The sequence below is a fragment of the Podarcis vaucheri genome (genome assembly GCF_965113315.1).
Source record: "Podarcis vaucheri genome assembly, chromosome: 17".
NCBI lineage: Eukaryota > Metazoa > Chordata > Lepidosauria > Squamata > Lacertidae > Podarcis > Podarcis vaucheri.
In genome coordinates this window covers 41,575,216-41,591,790 of record NC_138755.1, presented here as the reverse complement: position 1 = coordinate 41,591,790, position 16,575 = coordinate 41,575,216, and the positions used below count along the sequence as shown (strand labels likewise).

The 16,575-nt window shown below is 47.0% G+C and overlaps 1 protein-coding gene across 22 annotated transcripts in view; it reads right to left on the bottom strand.

The window, feature by feature from the left end:
* The window catches only part of ADGRL3 (adhesion G protein-coupled receptor L3), a 574,776-nt gene that overhangs the window by 126,836 nt on the left and 431,365 nt on the right, over positions 1–16,575 (bottom strand). For all 22 annotated transcript variants that reach the window (XM_082206024.1, XM_082206018.1, XM_082206034.1 and 19 more), the window contains 3 exons: positions 14,833–14,871; positions 12,170–12,353; positions 10,602–10,724 (listed from right to left, as the gene is read on the bottom strand). In XM_082206024.1, the coding sequence (XP_082062150.1) occupies positions 10,602–10,724; positions 12,170–12,353; positions 14,833–14,871 (346 nt within the window). The remainder of the gene's footprint in view (positions 1–10,601; positions 10,725–12,169; positions 12,354–14,832; positions 14,872–16,575) is intronic.

The following is a 16,575-nucleotide window of genomic DNA, read 5'->3' as shown; positions in this document are numbered from 1 at the left end:
TGCGCAGAGAGGGAAAACTGTGCAGCGCCTCTCCAGCGAAGCACCGACCCCTCTCGCTCTCCAGGCTTCAGGCGGCTATCTGCAAGCCTTTGGAGCGCAGCGGGAACTCCTGCTGCGCTCCGAAGGCTTGCGGATAGCTGCCTGAAGCCCCCGAAGTGCAGCGGGAGTTCCCTGTGCTCCGGGGGCTTCAGCGAAAGCAACGCGAAGCCTCCAGAGCGAGGGGGGAGCTCTCCCTCTGCGCTTTGGAGGCTTCACATTGTTATCGCTGAAGCCAAGGAGCCTGCATTCGCTCCATAGGATGCACACACATTTCCCCTTAATTTTTGGAGGGGGAAAAGTGCATCCTATAGAGCAAAAAATACGATAAATCTGCAGAAAACCCAACTGACATTTGTTCTGATTCAGTGGCAAACAAGTGATTTTCCTGGGGGAAACTGAAGGATGAGCCCCGAGGGACAGGAGGACTATGCCACCTTCTGCGACTCCAGAAGAACAAGTGCCAGAGCTCTTTAAATCCCGCTGAAATGTCCTACGCCCAGAAAAAAGCCACAGAAGCGTGGAAGTGGACTGGCTTCAGAAGGAAGGGCAGGAGCCATAATAACCAGGAGATCCCAGAGACAGTGGGAACCTGTGTCGCTGACAGAATTTCTAGGGCCCAAAGAAGTGTCTATGAGAAAACAATAGGCCTCCAGTTTCCCTAGTGTGCAGAATTGACACTCGATTCCAAGGCCAAGGAAAGGGCAGCTGTCACTCGTACATAATTGATATGGATATACATGCCACACTTGTTCTACATACAAACCAGTCAGCCAGAAACGTGAGGAGCTTAAGCAAAGAGAGATAAATGAGTTAAATGGCACCAATCAATTCTTTAACTTTTCAAACGAGCCTCTGCAGGGCGGGAGGAGAGGTGGCCCAGTCTACAGGTGTGGGCCAGTGATGCTTGGGCACTGAGTAGCATGCCTAAATATTTAGCTCTCTTTTCCCATATAGTATGATGCGAAAAAGAAATTCCAAAACAGATAATCCGTATTTAAACCCAGTAACCCAGGATTTTGCTTCATTCAGCTTATAAACCATAGTCTTTTGTATGTAATATTCAGCCCTTCATTGTCACTGTGATAACAACACGATCTGCACAAAACTAAAGCCCTTTCTTCAGTCCAAAGTTTAATTTCTTTTTACTCTGTTATCATCCTTTACATTCGTTGCAATGCTGTCATCAATTAGGCCAAAGAGGTGGGTTTTAGGTAAGTCACTTTTATTCAGCCTCCATGTGAAATATGTGGATAGTAATACCTATTATACAGGGTTGCCATAAGGATTAAAGCAAAATGCTGTGTGTTGCATGTGCTGGACATGTGAAAGGTGAACATAATGCATTCTTCTTCTTGTTATAATTGTTGATTTTATTATTTATATATTTATTTGAGGTATCCAAAACCCTTAGGGCCTTTTCAGATGTTACATCCTGACATTGCACACCAAAATCTCCATATAATGCCTGTCAGGGAACTGACATCAGAGGAAAGGGAGTTGGTAGGGCTCCCAGAGACTGGGAGAGAGTCAGCAGCCAAAGCAGGGACAAGGAGGGGGAGCGAGGGGTCTCTGGAGGAGGATCTCAGTAATGCTGAGAGAGACGCAGCAGCCCAGGCAGGAAACAGCAGGGGAGAGAAAGGGGTGAGAGACACTTCCAGCGAAAATAGCGGGGAGGTGTCAGAAGCAACTGCAGGGAGACCCATGCTTCGCCGGAAGCTGCCACGTCGTGAGTCCAGGAGACGCGTTTCCGTTAAGGAACTTCTTTGCTGGAAGCGCTTCCGCAGGCAGCCACTGTCAGACTCTACTAGTGACTAGAGCAGACATGTCTGAGGAGCTCTGTCACACACAGAGGTTTGTGGGGCCGCACAAACTCTGAAGGGGCACAATTTTAAGCACAAGCAGCTAATCATCCCCTGACAGCAGTCTGACAGTCTTTGTACGCTGCCTGTGCAGGAGAAAGCATCATGAGCAACCCAGCCGGAACCGGAGAGGCAGGGGTTGGAGCTGGTCCAAGCTTGGAAGAAAGGTATCAAGCTCTGGAGGTCCAACTTGCGCTGCAGACGGCGAGGCTCGAGGAGAGAAGGGCTCAGGATGCTGACAAAAAGGGGAGAACCACTCAGTTCCCCAGAAAGGTACCAGGATTGGTGCAGAAGTTTGGGGGGGACCCCAAGGATTACCATGCCTTTAGGACCGAGATGCAATATGCCCTGAATGTGCAGTTTGATGAGTTCCCTGATGAGGAATCGCGAGTTGCTTTCGTAATTGGGCATCTTGAGAAGGGGGCGCGGGACTGGGTTCGACCCCTGATGGCAACGCACAACGATATCCTAAAGGACACTATGAAATTCTTTCGTGCAATGGATATCATGTTTTCCAGCGATATTGAGGAAGGGTTGGTACGCAGACAGCTAATGGCTTGCAAGCAGGGAAGCAGATCTGTCCGTGAGTACTGGACTGAATTTACCATGCTGATTCACAGATTGGGGTGGGATTTATCGGCAGCACCCATTCAGATGCTATTTGAAGAAGGTCTTTCTTCAGCTGTGAAGGACGAGCTGTCCAGGAGCCCCAGGGCGGTGTCTATGGATCAGCTGACCAAATCTGCGCTGACCATTGGAGCGCGCCAGGAGGCAAGAGCCTTGGAGAGGCGGGAAGGGAGAGGGGAACGTTGGAAGGAGTTACGCATTCCAGACATTCCTGAGCCAGCTTTCCCGCCGGCAGAGCCGATGGAAATCGGAACAGCCCCCGCGCGCGCAGTTTCAAAGCCCAGTGAGGGGGCGAAGAAGGAGGGAAAGGGAGCCCGGAAATGCTAGCTCTGCCAACAGCCAGGCCACTTTGCCAGAGTATGCCCCCAGAGGAAGGAATGGCAAGGGATGGTGGGAGCAGTTGAGGGGGGAGAGCAGGGAGAAACGGAGCAGGTAAAAGCCAACGCCTGGTTGCCACCGTCAGGGCACTGCAGCCAGGCCAAAGAGCAGTGAAAGTGCCCGTGCCAGAAGCTCCTCGACCTGCTCTAGTGATTGAAGTGCCGCTAGAGCTGCAAAATGGACACCCCCTAAAAATAAAGGCGCTGTTGGACTCAGGCAGCTCCTGCAATTTTATGAGCAAGGAGTTTGCTGATGAACATCAGATACAGACTATCCCTTTAAGCAACCCCCTGCAGGTGACCACGATCGATGGCAGGGAACTGTTGGGAGGAGGAGTTAGCTTGCAGACCGTCCCAATGATAATGAGGGTGGCAAGGCACACAGAACTGATAGCGTTTAATGTGGCCACCTTGGGAGGCGCTCCCATTATTTTGGGGATGAGCTGGCTAGCCTTACATGATCCGCTGGTGGGCTGGCATCAAAGAGTGGTTTCCTTCGGTTCAGCACATTGCTTAGAACACTGCAGGGGGGAAAAGGGGTCAGCAGGGGCCCAAGCCACCCTGGCAGGGACTGAAGTAATGGGAAAGGGGAAGGTGCCACCACAGTATGCTGATCTCAGCGACGTGTTCAGCGAGAAGGAAGCTGACCAACTACCCCCGCATAGGCCCTTTGATTGCCAGATCAATTTACTCCCTGGAGCACAGCTTCCTGTAGGCAAGTTGTATGCCATGTCAGACAGGGAAATGCAGGAGTTGCGAGCGTTCATTGACAAGAACCTGAAGAGAGGCTTCATCAGAGAGTCCAAGGCAGCGGGGGGTAGCCCAGTGTTTTTTGTGGATAAAAAAAACACGGACAAGCCGAGACTGGTATGTGACTTTAGGCGGTTAAATGCAGTGACAGAGCCGGCGGCTTTTCCTATGCCCAGGATTGATGATATTTTGACCAGGGTGCGGAAAGGAAAGATTTTTACAAAGCTGGACCTAAGGGGGGCGTACAACCTGATACGTATAAGGAAAGGGGATGAATGGAAGACCACCATGTTCACCCCTTTGGGGGCATTTGAATACCTCGTTATGCCTTTTGGATTACAAACAGGCTCCGCGTGTTTTCAAGCCTTCATGAACCACGTACTGGGGCCTTTGCTCTACAAGAATTGCGTGGCCTTCTTAGATGACGTGTTGGTGTATTCGGAGAATGAGGAGCAACATGTGAGAGACGTCAGAGAAGTGTTGAGCAGGCTGCAAGCCAACAGGCTGTGGGTGAAACTGGAGAAGTGTCAGTTTCATACCAAGGAGGTGGAATTCCTGGGGTACCGCTTGTCAGACAAGGGGTTGGCCATGGACCCCGGCAAGGTTCAAGCGGTGCTGGAATGGAGAACACCCAAGACCAAGAAGGATGTGCAGAGGTTCCTAGGGTTTGGAAACTTTTATCGTAAGTTCATCCGAAACTTCGCCCACCTGACGGCGCCCATCACGGACTGTCTCAGCAGTAAAAAGAAGTTTGTTTGGACGGGGGAGGCGGAGCGAGCGTTTGAGGAACTGAAAAGGGCCTTCGCCTCTGATGAACAACTTCTACATGTGGATTTACAAAAAAAGCTGAGGGTCGAAACAGACGCTTCTGACAGAGCCATAGGGGCGGTGCTTCTTCTGCAGCCGGGGAAGGAGGGGTCAGAGTGGCGACCGTGTGCCTTCTTTTCGCGAAAGCTGAACAGATCTGAGAGGAACTACACGGTGTACGACCGGGAACTTCTTGCGATTCATGAGGCCTTCCGGAGATGGAGGCACCTGCTAATTGGTGCACAACAGAAGGTGCAAGTGTGCACGGACCATAAGAATCTAGAGTATTGGAGAACTGCGCGAGTGCTCAACCAACGGCAGTTGAGATGGGCCCAGGAGTTCTCCAAATTTAACTTTGAGATTTGTTACGTACCAGGCCCAGAGAACGTTAGGGCGGACGCTCTCTCACGCAAACCTGAATATTTGGAGGGAGAGGGTGCACCCGAAGAGACCCATGTCATTCCCGAGGACCGCTGGGTGTGTGGGGCGGCATTGGTGGGGCAAAGGGAACTGGTAGAGGGAACGGTGCAGGATGAATACGCCCAGGACAAACTCAGGGGTCTCAGGAGGGAGGGAGACAAACCCGGGGGTTTTGAGGAGAGAAACGGGGCGTTGTACTACAAGGGAGCGTTATACATACCTGAAGGGGAATTGAGGGAAAAGGTACTCAAGCAACTGCACGATAGCCCCACAGCAGGGCATTTTGGGCAACACAAAACCATGTGGCTGGTTACCAGGGAATTCTGGTGGCCCAAGGTCAGGGAAGATGTGCGGGAGTATGTGAGGGGGTGTGACCAATGCCAACGAGCCAAGGGGGAGAGGCGGGCACCGGCAGGTTTATTAGAACCACTACCCACGCCGGAAAGGCCATGGGAGGCAGTGGCAATAGATTTCATGACTGATCTGCCCAGGTCCAAAGGGAAAACAGCCATCATGGTTGTGGTAGACCTGTTAACCAAGATGGCCCACTTTATAGCCTGCTCACATGCGGTCACAGCGGAAGAAACCGCTAAATTGTTTGTGGAAAATGTGTTTAGGCTGCATGGCGCCCCCTTGAGGGTGGTTTCTGACCGAGGGAAACAATTTACTTCCAGGTTCTGGAGGAAGCTCATGAGCTTATTGCATGTAGAGGTGAATTTCTCAACTGCCCGTCATCCAGAAACCAACGGGCAGGCGGAAAGAGCTAATGGTGTCCTCCAGCAATATTTGAGGTGTTATGTGAATGACAGAGAGAATGATTGGGTGGAGAAGCTGGCGTTGGCAGAATTTGCCTACAACAATGCAGAGAACGTGTCCACGGGGATGAGCCCCTTTTTGGCTAATCACGGGTGTCATCCCCGAGCCTTCCCAGGGGGGGAAGGGGAGAACTGGAGCGTTCCAGCCGCAGAACAGTTCGTTGAAGAAATGGAAGCGATCCATCGCCAGCTCCAACTTAATTTAAACAGGGCGAAGGAGGAATATAAGAGGCAGGCAGACAAAACCAGAAGGGAAGGGGAAAGCATTAGGGTGGGGGACCAGGTGTGGCTGTCCACCCAAGGGTTACCATTCAAAGGAGGTTGTAAGAAGTTAAGACCCAAAAGGCTGGGCCCATTTGAAGTCACGCAACAGGTCAACCCAGTGGCTTTCAGACTCCGGTTACCGAACCACATGAAGTTGCACCCAGTGTTCCACAGGTCGTTGCTGTCACCGTATAAAGGGGACAGAGAGGGGAGGGTCAATAGGGGACCAGCTATGGAGGAAAAAGAACACAGCTACCATGTAGCGGAGATTCTCGATTCCAGGTGGAAGGGAGAGCAAGTAGAGTATTTGGTAATGTGGGAAGGGGAGCCGGAGTCGGAAAACACCTGGGTCAGGGCAGAGGATGTAGATGACGAGGTTTTGATTGAAACTTTTCATCAGAGATTCCCTCGTAAACCCCAGCCAGTGGCGAGGTTCCGGAGGGAATACTTCGCCGCCACCGACGAAGAAGAAGAGTTGGAGGGGTTCTCTGATTCCGAGGTGGAGGAGGATTCAGCGAGTCGGAACGAAGACCGATGGAGGGAAATGTTCGAGACGTCTGAAGATGAAGAGGATTCTTTTCGGGGTTTCAGCTCCTCACCGCCCAGAGGAGAGAGTAGGGGCGGGGGAGAAGGGGGCCCTGGAGGGGAGGTGGATGTCAGGGAACTGACATCAGAGGAAAGGGAGTTGGTAGGGCTCCCAGAGACTGGGAGAGAGTCAGCAGCCAAAGCAGGGACAAGGAGGGGGAGCGAGGGGTCTCTGGAGGAGGATCTCAGTAATGCTGAGAGAGACGCAGCAGCCCAGGCAGGAAACAGCAGGGGAGAGAAAGGGGTGAGAGACACATCCAGCGAAAATAGCGGGGAGGTGTCAGAAGCAACTGCAGGGAGACCCATGCTTCGCCGGAAGCTGCCACGTCGTGAGTCCAGGAGACGCGTTTCCGTTAAGGAACTTCTTTGCTGGAAGCGCTTCCGCAGACAGCCACTGTCGGACTCTACTAGTGACTAGAGCAGACATGTCTGAGGAGCTCTGTCACACACAGAGGTTTGTGGGGTCGCACAAACTCTGAAGGGGCACAATTTTAAGCACAAGCAGCTAATCATCCCCTGACAATGCCCAAGAAGGTTGGGGTAATTGGGGTGGTGAGCTAAGATGAACCTGCAATTTCACAGCCCAAAAACTCACACCTACCCACTGGAACTCCCAAGTTTTCATTAAAAAGGGCACTTAAGGAGAAGTAGCGATAGAATGCCCAGTGAAAAACACTGTAAGATTACTGATTAGGCCTCTGAGATAACTCATTTGCATCTGGAAGAAGCAAGGACACAAAGAAGCTGAGTCCCCCAAAACAGTATGGACAGTTAAGAAATGGAGAAGTTCTGCAGAATAAAAAAGGAGCATGAACAAAACTACCAGAGGTACAAATATCAATACCCTAGAGGAATAGGAAGAATATAATATAACCCCAAAAGATATGAAGCATCAGCACCAGAAAAAACAAAACTACTGGTTAGGGATGGATGGATGACTATATTTCTGATTTGTGTCAGTTTCATGAATTCATTCTCTCCTGTTTGCACAGTATAATTCATAATATATTTTCACATCCTGAAAGAACATGGCATCCTGGAAAGAGCACAGGTCACAAACCGGCAGCCTAAGCCTGTTATTTTGGAGGAATAGAAAGTAAACAACTGTTACCCATGAATGGGGGGAAAAATACTATTTCCTGGGCTCATGGTAAGTTTAAAATTGATAGGCTAGCCTTCCAGTCTAGCGCCTCCCCACATCCATCCTGTCTTGAGCACAAAGCACCAACATGAAGTAAGAAATGCTGAGACACCAGAAGAATAGCCCCTCTCTGAAGGTATTAGGACAAGCATCATTTTGAGCTTCATTTGACAGCCGTGTGAGGAATAAACCTATTCAATGGAACAAACTTGACTTGTTCATTTGAAGCCCATTCAACTTTACCAATGGAAGCAACGGTTTAGAGGCATGGAATAAAGCTTTTTTTAAAAAAAATTGGTGTGTGTTTTGACATTTTTAAAAATATAAGTGAACCTGTACACCACTTTGGTAGATTTTTTTTTAATAAAAAAAATATCAAGCAGTTTATACATTTTCTAAATAAACAAATTTCTGAGTGAAACCTATGTAGGTCGCAGCATTTTCTCATGCCAGGTGGTGCCCTTTGGCAAAACATGCCAACAACGCTGCTGATGGACAAAAGCATGGCCTGCACCTTCTTCCAGGTGATTTTGCACCTGACATTATTACGAAGTGGGGTGGGAAGAAGCAAACTGCAGCCACTTCCTCACTAAGGAAAATAGCACCATAAACACTGTTCGCTGGACCTTGGGCCAGTCAATCAAAGCAGGACCTTCAACAAACTGGTCATGGTTGATGGACCATGTAAAGACATGACCTTCTTGCCCACAGCTAGAAAATGAACGTGAAGATTCTTTACATACAAAAGGTCCAGGTTTCCCCTTTAAAAAATGTCAGATCTCATAGCTAAGAAATCCCACTCTGCCTGACACCCTGGAGAGCAGCTACCAGGCAGAGTGGATGGGATTAGGCCAGGTGGACCAATGGTTTTGACTTTGTAATGCAGCCCAATATATGCTGTTAGCTGGTTGGAACAAAACATTTCTTGTTTTATTATTTTACACAACACTTACATGTCAAGATGGCTTCTAAGGGGTTTACAACTACAAAAACCAATGCATCATTAAAACACACACGTTCCATCAGCGTACTAAAACATCCTTAATTGAAATATATAATAAAACAGGAAGAGTGACAATTCAAACAGCTTAGGAAAAATGCCCAAATCACACCCTAGTTAAAACTATAAAATCAGAAGCCTCAACAGCATCGGGACAGAAGTGTGCCTTGTGGCACCTCGCAAGAGGTAGATAGGTTGTCCCCCAATCCTATTCTCTGGTAATGGTCATGAAGGTAGGAGCATTGCCACTGGAGAACAGTGCCTCCAACTCCCAAACCACTGAGATGGTCCACAATGACACCACAGCCAGTGGTACCCAAAGCCACTGTAAGATCCATCAGCAGTAGTAGAGTTTCACGCTCCCTGTCTCTCCTTTGAAGGGGGACATCTGTCAGGGCAACCAGGGCCCATAGCATGCCTGAACTCAGATTGGAATAGGTTCAGATAATCTGTTCCAACAGTGCCAGCGGCTGAACCACCCGCACCCCCAAAGGGCATGTTACAAGACTGGGCAGTTGCTGTCAAACACCTCAGGGTCCGGCAGGGCTTTTTCAGAAGTGGGCTTGCCACTACCTCCTTCAAAACAGTTGGGGATTTATCATAGAATCATAGAGTTGGAAGAGACCACAAGGGCCATCGAGTCCAACTCCCTGCCAAGCAGGAAACACCATCAGAGCACTCCTGACATATGGTTGCCAAGCCTCTGCTTAAAGACCTCCAAAGTAGGAGACTCCACCACACTCCTTGGCAGCAAATTCCACTGTCAAACAGCTCTTACTGTCAGGAAGTTCTTCCTAATGTTTAGGTGGATTCTTCTTTCTTGTAGTTTGGATCCATTACTCCGTGTCCGCTTCTCTGGAGCAGCAGAAAACAACCTTTCTCCCTCCTCTATGTGACATCCTTTTATATATTGGAACATGGCTATCATATCACCCCTTAACCTCCTCTTATCCAGGCTAAACATGCCCAGCTCCCTTAGCCGTTCCTCATAAGGCATCGTTTCCAGGCCTTTGACCATTTTGGTTGCCCTCCTCTGGACATGTTCCAGTTTGTCAGTGTCCTTCTTGAACTGTGGTGCCCAGAACTGGACACAGTACTCCAGGTGAGGTCTGACCAGATCAGAATACAGTGGCGCTATTACTTCCCTTGATCTAGATGCTATACTATTGATGCAGCCCAGAATTGCATTGGCTTTTTTAGCTGCCGTGTCACACTGTTGGCTCATCAGATTCAGTGAGTCCCTCACCCTAACAAGGGGGTGCAGCAGGAACTCAAATTTTAACGAATACTGGTTTGACCATGACAAAGGGATCAATGCAACCCTTCAGGATCCACCCCCCCGCACCACCAAGGGTGCATTCTGCCTGGTGTGTTGGTCCACCAACAACCTGGGACAGTCCTGGGGTTCTTCAACTTAAGACCACCTCCAACAACTCAGCCAAGGAGGCCACTGGCCAACAGGGTGGATGGAAAGCCAACAGCATCTTCACTCTGACCCAACCCTTGAAAACCCACTCCAAGGAAAGGGGTTTTCTGGCAAGCTGAATGGATCATAGCAACTCCTCCGCCCCAGCCTTCTAACCTCGGTTGGTGTTGCACCAGGGTAGCAGAGCTGAGTCAAATCTACTACTCCCTATTCACATACCCACAGTTATCCAGACAATATATATAATATTGTCCCCACACCCCCAGATATCCCTTGTCCATAATCCAGTCATAGATGAGGGTGGTCTTATTATACACTGACCAGACATTGAACAACAGCACCATCAGGTTAGCCGTCTCAGTTCCCTGCCAGGTAGGAAGATTCAAGGGCACAGAATGAAGCCACTGTCCCCTTCTAAAGAAAGTGAAACCATGAAGAACAGTGAACAAAATAAGATAGAAAAGCAAACAATTGTGAGGTGCTGAACTTACCATTCCGGCCATTCTGTTTCAGTGTGTTTGCTGAGAGCTGGATGGCGCTTCCATAGCCAGTATTCTGTGGAAACTTCAGGTCTTCCAAGTTCCCATCTGTGCTTAGCCTTGCAACTTCCAACTCTGTTGGTATGAAAGAAGTGAAAAATGAAATGCATGCAAAACATTCCAAAGGATATAACTGATTAGAAATTCAGGCAGAAACGAATATATATAATATTGTCCCCACACCCCCAGATAAAAACGTGAGACCCTGTAAATAATAATAATAATAATAATAAGAAGAAGAAGAAGAAGAAGAAGAAGAAGAAAAAGAAGAATAATATCTTTATTGTCATTGCCCCCTTCGGGGACAACGAAATTACTTGACTGCTCCATAAAAACACTAAATAAACAATACAGTATAATACAGCAAGGAAGATTAGATGACTTTCAAAGTCTAGGCTTCCCATTCAGGGCCGAGATCGCTCTGGAGAAGAAGCTGTTCTTAAGACGACTCGTTCTTGTCTTCATCGTCCTGTATCTCCGTCCCGACGGCAGGAGCTCGAAGAGACAGGATGCGATGGATCTTTTACTATGTCCAGTGCCTTCCTATGGCACCTTGTGGCATAAATCTGCTCTAAGGTGGAGAGTGGGCAGCCAACAATGCTCTCTGCTGCCTTAACAACCCTGCACAACCCTATCCTGTCCTGGGCAGTACAGCTTCCGTACCACACACATAAGCCATAAGTGAGCACGCTCTCAATGGCACAGTGATAGAAGGCAAGCAGCAGTTTCTGCGGAAGATGGTTTTTCCTTAGTATTCTCAAAAAATACAGTCTCTGCTGCGCCTTCTTCACAATGGATTCTAGTATGGGCCACAGTTATTAATTTACCGTACATTCCTAATCTGCAAGGTGCATCAGGGTGTGCAGTAAAATTCCCTGCAGGAAGCCCTCTTGCACACCCAAATTCACTGCTGTGCAGAGTTGCTCTCCTCTACATTAGCTGATTTGAAGAGAGAGAGGTGGGCGAGAGAGCCTTGTTTCTCCCCTCCCGGTCAAGCCATTTACCAACCCCATGCTCAAAGCTTCCTAAAGTGTTGAACGTGGGGCTGACAACATCCCTTGCGATGTGGTTCCCAAGTGGAACCCGCCTCCACTAGGGATTTTGAAAGGGAAGCTGTGCCAGCTGCCTACCAGGTGACATCATAAAGATGCCACATGATTGGCAGATAGGTGGCCCCTGTCAATCTGTCAGATTGGGCCAGGCTGATCCTGATAAAAGTTCTTCAGTCTTTGAAATTCCTCTGCACATTTAACCCAAGCCACCAGATTGTGCCTAGAAAAATTAATTCTGCCAAAATTTAGTATGCAACACTACTTCCTTGACCTACGATTTTGGCCATGCTTTACTGATGCTCCATAGACTGCAAGTCTCACAGAAATTGTTCACGGGCTGTTAAGTGTGAAAACTAAGTAACTCTTGCACAAACTAATTTATATCACTTGTTCTTAGGAAGCCAGTGCCAATGCAAGTGAGCGGATGCTACTGAAACAAGTTTCACCCCAATTATTTCTGCTACTCACGAATGTTTTCCGTGCTTTCCCTCACGATATCAGTCTTGAGAAGGTTGTCGGCCAGTACAAAGGCACTTTCTTCCACGGTGTCCAATAACATGGTCGCTGCACGAAGCTGATCACTTGCAGGGAGGTCCCTCCATGCATTTAAAGCTTGCGGCTGCAAGAGGTTATTGACTGTTTCCACCATGGCCTGCGAAGAAGAGGAAGAAGAAGAAGAAGAAGAGTTTGGATTTGATATCCCGCCTTTCACTCCCCTTCAGGAGTCTCAAAGCGGCTAACAATCTCCTTTCCCTTCCTCCCCCACAACAAACACTCTGTGAGGTGAGTGGGGCTGAGAGACTTCAAAGAAGCGTGACTGGCCCAAGGTCACCCAGCAGCTGCATGTGGAGGAGCGGAGACGCGAACCCGGTTACCCAGATTACGTGACTACCGCTCTTAACCACTACACCACACTGGCTCAGGAATAAGATTGATTTCCTGCGAGAGCCCCATCCACTCATTATAGAACGCAATGCACCCAGATTCACTGCCCATCCTTCTCAACTTAATCAATGTTTCTGGCTCTGTGTATGAGATGGACAACTCTCATATCTCCCTACCCATTCACTCCACGCATTTCCCAGATTTGGGATCCAGTCTTTGCCCTGAACCCATTTTTGCCAGCCTCCATTTTCTGCAGCGCCTTGCCTTGCTGACGTCTTCACAGCTCTCTACTTGACTGAGGTGACAGCCTTGTTCCTAATTGTTCTTTATATATAGAAAAAGCCTAACCAGAAACTTTCCTTTAAGTGGCAATATTGGTTTTTAACAGGGACCTAAAAAGAAGCATTGAATCAATGACAGTGACGGAAAGCTCTGTGGACCTGGAATAGGTAATTACTGTCTGCAGCTAAGAAACTGCACTTAGCAAAGAGGCAATCACTCTCTTGCTTGGAAGACTCAGGCCTTGTAAATGACTCAGCTTTACTTGTCACACAGCAATTCATGCCTGCAGAAGTTCCTCAGTTCTTTTCTGTGGACTTGTACAAGTGGTTTGTTCTTTAAGAGATCAAGGTGTATCTGCAAGTCTTTGTTGACAGGGGATACACACTTCTTCCCTGTGAGTCCCTTCACAAGCAGATTGTGTCACGTTCTCAAGTGAAGGAATGGGGAATGAGATGCAATATACGTTCACCAATACATTCTGCAGCAAAATAAATATATGAACTGCAACCCATGCACAGCTGAGATCTGAAGTGGCACTATCTCTTGACAAAGGGGATCTTGGGAGTTGTGCTTGCTATCTCACTTTATTGTGGCCATGAAATAAGTAAAAGCTGTTTGACAGCGCAGCGCACCACCTCAGTGGCAGTCTGTACTGACTGGTCATTTCTCACTAGTCTTGGCTGGCAAGGAGGAGTCTATGAGCAATAAAAATGGACACATGTTCTTATGTGAAAATTAAATGCAGTGGTGCCTCCCAAGACGAAAAGAATCCGTTCTGTGATTCTCTTCGTCTAGCGTTTTTTTCGTCTTGCAAAGCAAGCCCATTGACGGATTAGCGCTATTGGCGGCTTATCAGCTTATTGGATCAGCTGATAAGCGGCTTAGAGGCTTAGAAAAAGGGGGGGAAAGGAAAAAAAACCCTCAGGAACTCGCAAGACATTTCCGTCTTGCGAAGCAAGCCCATAGGAGATTCGTTTTGTGAAGCACCTCCAAAACGGAAAACTCTTTCGTCTAGCGAGTTTTCCGTCTTGTGAGGCATTTGTCTTGTGGGGCACCACTGTGCTTAGGAATAAACAATGGTATGTTTCTTTGTCTGTGTGACTGCAGGACTTGTAATCACATTCCTGCTGACCCAAATGAAAAGCAGATTTTCCTTGCTGTAAATATACATTAAACTCAAAACTGCTGAACTTCAACAATGGGCTACCAATCCACAAAAACCTTTCTGTGATTCAAACTGAGAGGCCGTGACTAACTCAAGGTCACCCAGTTTGCTTCATGGCCCAGTGGGGATTTGAACCCAGGTCCTGCCTGACACTCTAACCACTACACCACACTGGCTCTCATAGTGGCCTTGGAAAAGGAGACTGTTTTTAGCTTCTTGACGCTGAGGTCCAGCGCCAAGGGCCTTCTGGCTGCTCCCTCACTGCGAGAAGGGAGGTTACAGGGAACCAGGCAGAGGGCCTGGCATGTATCAGAGAGTTGGGATTAGGTGTTGCAACTCCAGGCATGTTGCATCCATGGCAAATTTAATACAAGTCTGAACACATGATACAGTGATATTTTGTCAGCCTGATATGCTGTAGTCACTCAATCTCTCACCCATGGAAAAAACCCCTCTGAGTCAAATATTTCTGTGAAGCTGTAAGCTCATAACTCACCAAAAACACAACACCCACAACCTGTTGTGTAAGCTTTGCTTAAATGATCTGCTGCAACTGTGATTTCCTGGACCTCTATAAATGGTATTTTTCTGCACTTGGTATCAGTCCTCTATTTATCTTACCCTTCCTTCCTTCAGTTGTTTCCCCCTCATTATTTACTTTTCTTCTTAGGAATAAAAAAATGTCTATTTCCCCCCATTACAAATTCTACGTGGTTTTGGTGTCCACTGATGGTGCTGTAATAATAAGGAACACAAAGCCAAACTATGATAAACACAGAGGGGAGGAATGTGCAAGTACCTGGACATAGGCTCTGCAGGAACGCTCCCGTTTCTGAAGCTGGATCCATACAGATGGTTGTTATAAACACAGAATAAAAAAGTTAGTGACAGGAGAATGCAAAATTATATCAAACATCTACTGCAAAACTCGTTTCTCTTACAACTTGTTTCCAAGAAAGCACACTAAGCTAGGCAGTAGCAGTCTTTCAGTATCACTGAGGACAAGTTACCTGCTTAATTGTTATTTATAAGAAAAGTACTAAGACAAGCAGTAAACAAAGAATCATAGAACTGTAGAGTAGGGGCCACGAGAGATAATATTTTCAGTCAAAACTCTTTTTAAAAGAATTCCTTCATCCAATGACCAACTCAAGCTTATTTTGAAGATTTCCCTGAAATTGCTCCTTGTATCTGGTCGTAGTTTTGAGATGTCCACCTCTGAGCACTACAAATAAAGGCTTTTGGATATGCAAAAATGTTTCCTCTGGGATACTTATGAAGTACTACTACCATATGAATTCAGGCCCCAAGAGACCTCATCGCCACACCAAAATAACCATCATTTTGCTGACTCAGATGTCATTTGCAGGATCATATGAACTCCATTTCATTGAACATTGGTGCCCTGATCCAGAGAATGCTATTCATTTGTGTATCACGACCCCCAAATAACCAATTTACTTTCAATGGGGCAAAAGTTTGGATGCACCCATGGAGGTGCAGTTCTTCCAGATATTTATATACCACCTAATATAAAAACAACCTCTAAGCGATTTACAAAACGACATTCTGCCGGGCATCCAGTTTACCCTTGCCACTCCTGATTTCGTTCTCTGGATTTTGTGAAAAGCCATTACATTCTGGAGAATTATGCGAGGAAAAAGAGCAATTGAATGACTAAGAATGTAAGCTGACTCAGAATTCAACACTCTTCAGCACAGCCTTCAGATGTTTTGGATTACAAGCCCTACCCTGAAATCTGACTTAGCATCTCAATGCCAAATCCTACCCAATGCAGCAAGGTCCATTGAATATTGAGAGAGGTTAAATGAATACCTCAAAAGTCAAGGTTCAAGGGCAGAAATGTGGCTGAGTCCGGAATAACCTTGTGAAGTGAAAGGATATGAAAGAAGGTTTTACATCTAGATGTTAGGATAGAGAGGATAAAGAAAACAGGAAAACAGGAAGACAGAATGAGAGATAAAGGAGGTGCTGTGGGATTGATAGAAGTCAATGTCTTGTTGTTGCTGCTTTAGTGTTTATAATATTAACTTGTAAGATATGGATTTGTTTGGTTTATTGTTTTGTTTTTGTTGTCTTTTTTAGTTTCCGAATGTTGATTTTTGTGTGTTGTGTATTGTTATCTTTTGATATCTTTCGTGTTGTTGTTGTTGTTGTGTGGAAAATACTAATAAAATTCATATTAAAAAAATGAATATTGGGAGAGGTTTGGGTGGGGACAGGAAAGTCATCTTCCATCCAACTCTTCAGTGGGAACTTCTCTGAATCCAACTCATTACGATTATACATTTTATTCAATTCCTATTTCATATTCAAGAACTAATCTTTACCCCTTCTGCTTTAATCAACAATGTGCTGAACGCCGCAACAGAACCCACAATTTACGCAGATTATATTGTTTTTTTTAAACAAGCTGAAAAAACAAACTTATTTTAGATGATTTAATTTATAAGGCAGGAATCTGAATTAAAGGATTTAATTATGCAAGCTATCAGAAAGTTAGAAAATCTGCCTAACAGAA